Source organism: Hyla sarda, chromosome 9 (assembly GCF_029499605.1).
Source record: "Hyla sarda isolate aHylSar1 chromosome 9, aHylSar1.hap1, whole genome shotgun sequence".
Classification (NCBI taxonomy): Eukaryota; Metazoa; Chordata; class Amphibia; order Anura; family Hylidae; genus Hyla; species Hyla sarda.
In genome coordinates, this window is record NC_079197.1 from 87,650,428 (window position 1) to 87,659,943 (window position 9,516).

The window sequence follows — 9,516 nt, forward strand, 5'->3', positions numbered from 1 at the left end:
AAACGTAAAAATTAAATTGTCTGAGTCCTTAAGGCCAAAATGGTCTGAGTCCTTAAGGGGTTAATCCCCCCAGTAGGAAGGTAACTAACTAACATCCCCCTCCCGTTAGTAAGTAGGTAATTAACTCCACTCACCCAGTAGGTATGTAATTAACCCCACCCAATATTCAATTTTCCCAACTTTCGAAGTATTTTTTTTGCCAGGATCAAACATGGCGGGCAGGCGGTCTTACGAGTTGGAACAGTGACACGTCACAACTGTACACGTGACCCGTGTCACCTGCGCAAGAAGGCGGAAGTAGCTGATCCGGCAGCAGCTGACGTTGGAGAGTGAGGGGCAGACGGCAGACTGGGACCTGATCGGCGGGGTAAGTGCGGGCAGGGAGCACAGAGGGTCCGGCCTCTGACTGCTGCGGGTTTGGTACAGCAGCATACGTCACGGCTGTCTATAGTTATGCATGTATTTTGATCAGTGCCTGTATACACGTTGTTGTAGTCGGTAGTCGCTGTTTCCTTCTCCATAGGAAGCAATCGCTGTGGTGTCTGTAGTATTGAACCACTAAAGCAGTGTTTGTTAAACAGTGTGCCTGTAGTTGTTGCAAAACTACAACTACCAGCATGCCCGGACAGCCTTCGGCTTGTCCGAGCATGCTGGGAGTTGTAGTTTTGCAACAACTGGAGGCCCCCTGTTTGGAAAACACTGCTGTAGTGGTTCAGTGCTGTATACTTAGTTCTGTAAGTGTCACAGCTGACCATGACCTGTCATATCTGAGATCACCATCGGGGGCCAGTGATTGTAATGGGAATGTGTGTATGATCTTATATTAGATGTATTAGACAGCATGATATTGTACAGGATTTATGTGCCTAGACCATTGATCCATTGAGATCTGACCCAGGGACCCTGATCGGCGGTACGGGGGGCAGCTGAACTGCAGGGATCAGGATTGTTTTGGGTTCAGACCCCTACTGCTCGAGCTTGGCATCACCTGGTATGCTAAAATGCACCAAGCTGGATCCTCTTCTACCTTGATACTGGTTCTCAGATGACCATTGGATCTGCCACCTCTAATACATTGTATTGGATGGTCCAGAACCTTACTACATCTCTATAGCCAGCTGTGCTCTGCTTCCTCACTAAGACTGTGTGACTGAGCTGCGTCACATTTACTAAGGACCCAGAAAGATCCATTCATTAGAGATTCTGCATACACTCAGCTTACGCCTCATCCACATTATCTTTCAGGGCTGCGTCACCTTTATAGGTCAGAATACCTGCAAAATGTCACTGGTTGACTCTCAAAAGTGTTCCGCAAATAAGACAGACTAGTAGACTATGTTTGTTTGGAAAAACTATGACAGCGCATTCATTGAAACATTTACCGTGAATGCTGTTATGCAATTTGCGAACCCGCTATTCACTATTTTCATTTTTTTTTTTTTGGGGGGGGGGGGGCGAGGTAGAGCTGGGCGGTATGACCAAAAGTGTGTATCACGGTATTTTTGTAACTTTTGGCGGTTCCACGGTATATAACTGTATTTCCTCCCCCCAAATTATCAGCCCAGTGCTACGCTGTCCCCATCGGGGTGAATACTCACATATCACCCGCATGCGCTGCCCTCCTCATCCTCCTGTTTCTTACGGCCGCCGGCGCTGACACTCTATACTGTGCGGTATCCCTATACCCGGGCTGCAAAGGGTAAACAAAATAAACTTAACTCACCTTCCTATGTCGGCCTTACGCTCTTCCTGGGGACGGGAACTTCGGACAGCCTATCACCGGCCGCAGCGATGTTCCACCTCGGCCGGTGATATGCTGAGCCCACTGTCATGTAAGGAGCCGCCCCCCCCCCCCCCCCCCCGTACAAATGATCAGGGACCCATAAGGGAGTGTATTCTATATGTACAATAGCATTCACTTGTCAAGAGGAATCACATTTTTGGCTTCACCCCAATGGCACTGTAATAAAATTTTGACTCCAGATTGCTTCTTCGAGTGCTGGGACCACCACCAATCACAGAAATTAATGTGTAACCCAATGTTTCCCAACCCTTTTCGGCTCGGGCGCCACTCGAAAAAAAAAAAAAAAAATTTGCGGCCCACCTCTACCAAAGTTGACGAGCATAAAAGAAAAAAAAAACACAATATCCAATATCTATTTAAATGCGGGTATGTAGTTTACAATGCTGCTTTATACAGCAACTCACAAATGACGTCTTCTCTGATCAGCCTCGTTCCCTGTTCATCTCCGTCTGGTCTGGACCATCCTGACCATTTCTTCCAGCCACAACTCTTCACCATTTGGCTAGGTTTCCACACAGGTTTTTTTCCTGGCATTTTTGGGGAAAACTGCCGGTGCAGTTTTTGAGCCAAAGTCAGAAGTGGAACTAGTAGGAAGGAAAAGTGTAAGTCCGTCCTTTTATATTTCTCATTCCTTTTAAATACAGTTCTGACTTTGGCTCAAAAACTGCATCTGCAGTTTTCCAAAAAATGCCAGAAAAAAATCCTAATGTGGAAGCCTAGCCTTAAACCTGCAAAACAAATCTATCAAGCTCCGCACTTTACCAGCATAAGCCTCCAGATTCCCCTTTTACAAGTGAAGAGGAATACAGGGGCATATAGGTGTGAAGGGGTAACAGATGGGTGCAGAAAGGTGTACATGGGTGACGTGTATAGTGGGGTGTACAGGGGCGACAGGGGTGTTGGGGGTGTAGAGGAGTGGACATTTTTGGCAGATGGGTGTAGAGGAGTGACAGAGGGGCATGCACAGCAAAGCACACTGACCATGAGTCACAGGCGCGCAGGCCGGGGCGGGAAATAAAAAAATAAAGATTTGACAGCAAAATCCTGCGGCACCCTGGGCATTGTGCGGGGGCACCCCGGTTGGGAATCGCTGGTGTAAGGAGCTCTGCACCTATTGATTTCCACTTACCACTCCTTGGAGAGTAGCGCCAGTAGTGTACAGATTTATAGTGTATGAAATGTGCTATAAATCTGTACAATGGATTTTCGGCTTTGCAAGTGCCAAGTGAAAGCAAACTGGCACAGCACTCTGCTAAGAGCTTTTGCCTCTTTGTTTAAAGGGGTACTCCGGCCCTAAGATATCTTATCCCCCATCCACCGTCACACCCCATCCTATAGATTTGCATGGTGGGGGTGGGATGTGACATTACACGGGGGTGGAGTCGTGACGTCACGATACTCCGGCCCCGTAGTCATGACCCGGCAGACTCCGAGACTCGGAGGCAACTCCCAGAGGTGAGTGCTGCATGTGAGATAGTGGGGGTCCCCAGCAGCAGGAACCCCGCGATCAGACCTCTTATCCCCTATCCTTTAGATAGGGTATAAGATATCTTAGGGCTGTAGTACCCCTTTAAGCAATAATGGGGGTCCCTGCCGCTGAAGCTCCAACGATCAAAACTGTTAACAAGTCCAGAATTTTAATATAAGAAGAGTTACCCTAAAAGGGAATCCAGAAAAAAATCATAAATTGCCACTATTTTCCAGGATGCCAACACTTTAGGCACTGCTCAGACATTTTAGATACCAAGTGACCTAAACCACTGGGCACTATCAATGTTTTCATTTTGGAAACTGGTGGTGGTCAGAAGTCACCAATGTGTATATATCTATACATGTGTATATATCTTCCTACATGTATATATCTATTGGAACATCCTATGCTCGTCACCTGTAAGGAAGAAAAAGGGTGTGGTGCTGCACTAATGACAAAGGGAGTGCCGACACTCCGTCTTGTATGAGCTAGGTCAGCTTTTCTTCAGGAACAGTGCAGCAGGTTTGTGCAGTATTTTATCTACCTACTGTAGAGGCTATAAGTAGTTGTCATTCCTCATGCTGCCACATCGTATTTCATTCATGGTGTTGGTTTGAATTATTTGACAGGTATCAGCCTTACTATTAACAGATATTCATTTTGCGTTATAGGAAAATGATTTCGGAAGGAGGCTCTTTTATGCGGGGCATGCTGATAGGAGGTGCGTTTTGTCTAGTGGTTACTCTTCTTGGACACATAAAGTTGAACCATGAACCTACAGCCCCCCATGAACACCACCACATCCAGGCACCTAATAAGGAGGACGTGTTGAAGCTTTCAGATGCAGAACGAATGGAGTTGAGTAAGAGCATGCGGGTCTACTGTATTATACTTGTGAAACCCAAAGACCTGAGCCTGTGGGCCGCTGTCAGAACCACATGGAGCAAGCACTGTGACCAGGCGGACTACTACAGCTCTGAACAGGTCAAAGTCTTTGAATCCATTTCGGTTGACAGCAGTGACATGTGGATTATGATGAGGAAAGCTATCCAAATGGCATATGAGAAACATCAACAGGAGTTTAACTGGTTTTTTATCGCTCAACCCTCCACTTTCGCCATCATTGAAAATCTAAAGTATTTTCTTTTGAAGAAAAATCCGTCGGAACCTTTCTACATTGGGCATACTGTAAAAGATGGAGATTTAGATTATGCTGATTTAGCAGGTGGTATTGTGCTAAGTATCGGATCAGTAAACCGGCTTATCAGTGTCATGAATGAACCGGATAAGTGTCCAGAAACAGGTGGCATAATATGGAAAGTTCCTGGAGATAAGCAATTGGCCATGTGCCTGAAGTATAAAGGAGTGGTTGCAGAAAATGCTGAAGACTCTGAAGGGAAGAACGTCTTCAACACTAAATCTGTAGGAACCTTAATAAAGGAAGCCATGGCAAGTGATCCTCAAAAAGTTGTCGAGGGCTGTTGCTCAGACATGGCGATCACATTCAGTGGACTAGCTCCAAACCACATGCAAGTTATGATGTATGGTGTGTACAGGCTACGAGCCTTTGGGCACAGCTTCAACGATGCGCTGGTGTTCTTACCACCTCCTAACTCTGATAATGACTGAAGAGCAGAACGTCTTCTCCATCCACTGCAGTAATACCTACACTGTAGAGTATTTAATCCTGACTTCTGGAGGGAAGGACTTTAGAAGAAACCAATCATATATGGTGGCTATATTTATTTAACAGAAGACCATATCTGGGAGGTAGTACTTGATCTGTGTACATTTGTAATTTACATTTCCTTTTCTGTACAGTATAGACGTCTTTTGATAAGGTCAGGACTGCAAAAATACTTGTTTTACTACACAAACTTCAACTGATTTTACATGGTGATGACTTTTGCACTCAAATTCTATTTTTCTACTTCATAAAGAACTGGGTTCATATATCGGGTGGTAAGCAAGCTTTGTACAATTCGTCATGCTGCTCCCTATGGGAGAGTGTAAATGACCTTACGTGTCTGTCACCTAGATCGTACATGGGTGGTGTTGCCAAATGACGTTTTTTTGTGTTAAAGTGTACTTTCTTACATTCCCTTACTACCACAAGGCTCTAACTCCATTACCTCATACACATGACTCCTATAACAAGCATAGGGCTGCTTCGTATAATAGCGTTAGTACATAAGATGTCTCCTGTCACAACCTCCTAGTATTTCAGATGTTTCATTGACAGTATTTCTAATAGCTGGAGCACTGGTGTCGTCTTCATTTTCATGTCAAATACATAAGGCTGGTGAATAAGTAATGTAGGGGCATTACATCTTCCCCTTCTGCACCATTGTCTTTTGGTGATGTAAGGATATGTAAGCTCAATGAACATGTTTTATTACGTACATATCTATTGTGGACATGTGTAACTATGATGTATGTGATATGTTTTTGACATACTCTCTTTGTAGATTCTGTTAACCGAATTGTTTTCCATTACTGGCATCTGTCAGAGAAAACACCCATCATGGGTGTAATGGTTCCGTTACAAAAGAACAGAAGCCATGAAGGCAGTGTGAACAGAGCTTTATTCACAGTTTCTGGCTAGCTTTTAATCAAATCTGTCATGAGCAGGGCTCAAGTGCTACAGGAACGTGTGGGAACTGAGTTCCTGCACTTTTTCCACAGCAGGAATGCTGTTGCCATTAGAAGTAGTCCTTCAGGACCAGCTCTTGAGTGTAATTCTTGAATGAGTTCCCTCACTTTTTTTTCCCCAGGACTTGACCCCTGGTCAGGAGGCAGCATGCAGTAGGGACAGGTTCTTTGTGACAACCATAGTTTAAACAGGAACAGTGATCAGACAAGGCTTGTCTCCACCTGCTGGGTTTGTTGTACAAGTCTCTACAGAGAAACAAGTACAATGGTCCCTCAACATACGATGGTAATCCGTTCCAAACGGACCATCGTTTGTTGAAACCATCATATGTTGAGGGATCTGTGCAATGTAAAGTATAGGACAGTGGTCTACAACCTGCGGAGCTCCAGATGTTGCAAAACTACAACACCCAGCATGCCCGGACAGCCAACGGAGTTGTAGTTTTGCAACATCTGGAGGTCCGCAGGTTGAAGACCACTGGTAATGGAGGTTATACTCACGCGTCCCCGCCACTCCGGACCATCACCGCTGCCCTGGATGTCGCCTTCCATCGCTGTCCCTGGGGTGTCCCCGACGCTCCGGCAAGGCCTCTGCTTCCCCGGCATTCTCGCTCTCCGTCGCCGCCATCACGTCGCTACGTACGCCGCTCCTATTGGATGATGGGACGGCGTGCGCGGCGACGTGATGACGACGATGGAGAGCGCCGACGATGCAGGGGATCCCGAAGAGGACGCGCCGGAGCCTCGAGGACAGGTAAGTGATCGTCAGCGGACCACACGGGGCACCGTAAACGGCTATCGGGCGGCAGCTGAAGCAGTCTGCACTGTCGGATAGCCGTTTATGCGATGGCCCCGACCTACAAAAGCATCGTATGTTGATGCTGCCTTCAACATGCGATGGCCTCTGAGAGGCCATCGTATGTTGAAATGATCGTAAGTCGGGGGGGGGGGTCACTGTATAGAGACCGGTCAATCAAACCCAGCTGGGTGAGGAGAAGCCGTCAAGAACTTCTCAGATGCCCTTTCACCGATTTCAGCTAAACTGAGTCCTCTGAAATGCCACAGCTTTTCTGAGTCCATTGTGGCTGGTTGGATTGAGGACAATGTGGTTCTGTGGTCCACAGGAGTAGTCCAGCATAATAAAACTTGTCAGATTGCTGGGGGTCCGACCACTGGGACCCCACAGAGATCTCCCACATGGCACCTCTGTTCTCTGCATGATTGATGTGTGTCGACACGTCCCCTCCATGCATCTCTATAGGATATAGCCAAACGCTGTATCTCTGCCTCTCGCACAGAGATACATGGAGGGGACATGTTGGCCACCGCTTCATGCCATGGTCAGCACACCTTCATTCATGAGGAGAGCGGAGTGCCTGCAGATAGGGGATAAGTTGTAAAGAGGACTGGTTAGCTCTCCTGACATGTCTGTTTTAGTAAATCCTTGTATTCTTCGTGAAATAATTCTGGATCATATTTTTTTTAATGCATCATGCCATTCCTCTGTTATTCCTCCTAAAAGTATGCATGGCCACTAGAGGTTGTACTGATACAACATAGCACATGTTGGACCGTACCAGAGTATAGGGACATTCTTCATTGACAAGGGGAAAGGTAACGCCCATTTGTCAATTTATTTACAAACTTCCTAAAAGGAATAAAAGAGGAGCAACACAATGCAGAGTTCTTAGCAAAGATGCTGTATGAAAAAGGGGAAAAAATGATTACTCTCCTCTAGCTTAATCTAATATTTACTATTAGATGCGAAGGTATCAATTATTTATATCTTTATTTATTACAGTATAAATGATATTAGACCAAGCTAGAGTAATTGTTTTTCAATATGGAGAATGTACCGCTGACTCGCATGGCCCCGACCCGGAGATCCAGCAGCTGCAACTTCAGATACAATTTCTTACTTTATTGGTGCTTCAGGACTTCTCTAAACACATTTAGATCCTTTCCGGATATATGTCAGAGTGGATTGAAATGCGTCAAGCGCAATCCTTGTGCTTTTATTTTAAGTTGCGGGTGCCTAGTTCTTCATTAACAGTACTTGGCTTTACTTTTCTTCCTAATTCTGTTGTGATGTCTATCTTTATTTGCATATATACTTTCTCCGGCACGCAATGGCACTAAACCTGCCCCCTTCGGCCAATAACCCTGCCCCTTCATGGACATGCTGATGGAAAGGAGAATAATATTTATAAAGGGGAGGAGGTATTGTCCAAAGGGGCAATGTTATTGTCGGAGCAGGCGGGAGAAAGCATTCACATCCAGCAGCAGCCAGCTCTAGTGCAGTTATGGAGTAAAAAGCATATTAGCAACAAGAAGAATATCTCCTGAACATCTGCATCGATTTTTAACCCCGTTTATTCAGGCTAGTGCGGCCATACTAGAAGTGCTTCTTGCAGAAGTCCCTAAAGTGCACAGATGGTAGACAATGGGGTTCGGTGTAGTGATAGGTAGGTAGATGTGTGTTCACAGGACAAATGGTAAATAAGAGCTTTATTTTAAAGAGGTCCTCTGTGATTAATACATAATGCTAATGTAACTCTCTACCTAGCATTGCTGAATGATTTCTGCATATACTGTCCATGCTGAGATTATGGTACTGTATTTGTTTGTGCATCTCTTACGGTCGCACTGGATGTATTGAACTCTTTACACAGTGCAATCTCAGTCTGTGCATTAAAGGGGTACTCTGCTGCTCAGCGTTTGGAACAAACTGTTCCGAACGCTGGAGCTGGCGCCAGGAGCTCCTGACATCATAACCCCTCCCACTCATGTCACACCACACCTCAATGCAAGTCTATGGGAGGGGGCGTGACTGCTCTCACGCCCCCTCCCAAAGACTTGCTTTGAGGGGGCGGGGTTATGACATCACGAGCTCCCGACTCCAGCTTTCGAGAGCAGTTTGTTTGAAACGCTGAGCAGCGGAGTACCCCTTTTAAGAAGGAGCCACAGTTCTAACCGTCTCATTGGTATAATGTATCTCAAATGTATAATGTGAACTTAGATAAAGTTTCCTGTAGTGGGATGAGTTATAGGGGTTGTCCCAAGAATTAATAATATAGAAGAAACAATCTTTTTCCTTCCCAAGTTAACACAGTATCAGAATTTGATTTTAAACTATTGAAAACTTGGCCTTATCTACTTTATTATGCAGACAACAAGTTCTGGAGCGGTGGCTTTTTTTTTTTTTAGAACTTCTTTTAAGTTTGCCCTTGGTCTGACCATCATTCCTATGGTAGCTGGTCACATGTTAAAAATATCTGCTAAAACGGGAATATTTGACTTAAAAGGGGTACTCCGCTGCTCAGCGTTTGGAACAAACTGTTCCGAACGCTGGAGCCAGGAGCTTGTGATGTCATAGCCCCACCCCCTCAATGTTAGTCTATGGGAGGGGGCGTGACGACCGTCACTCCCCCTCCTATAGACTTGCATCGAGAGGGCGGGGCTAGGACGTCACAAGCTGCTGGCTCCAGCGTTCGGAACAGTTTGTTCCAAATGCTGAGCAGCGGAGTACCCCTTTAAACATGTCCGACACAGGCAAAAAACCCTGAGTGTTTTGGGTACGACCAAAACA

General features: G+C 45.7%; 1 protein-coding gene across 1 annotated transcript; it reads left to right on the forward strand.

Moving 5' to 3' along the window:
- The first annotated feature begins 210 nt into the window (after positions 1-210).
- Positions 211-9,280, forward strand: C1GALT1C1 (C1GALT1 specific chaperone 1). Its single transcript, XM_056538278.1, has 2 exons — positions 211-367; positions 3,947-9,280. Exon 2 carries the CDS (start codon positions 3,951-3,953, stop codon positions 4,902-4,904), a length of 954 nt encoding a protein of 317 aa, XP_056394253.1. The 5' UTR covers positions 211-367; positions 3,947-3,950; the 3' UTR covers positions 4,905-9,280.
- The last annotated feature ends 236 nt before the right edge of the window (positions 9,281-9,516 follow it).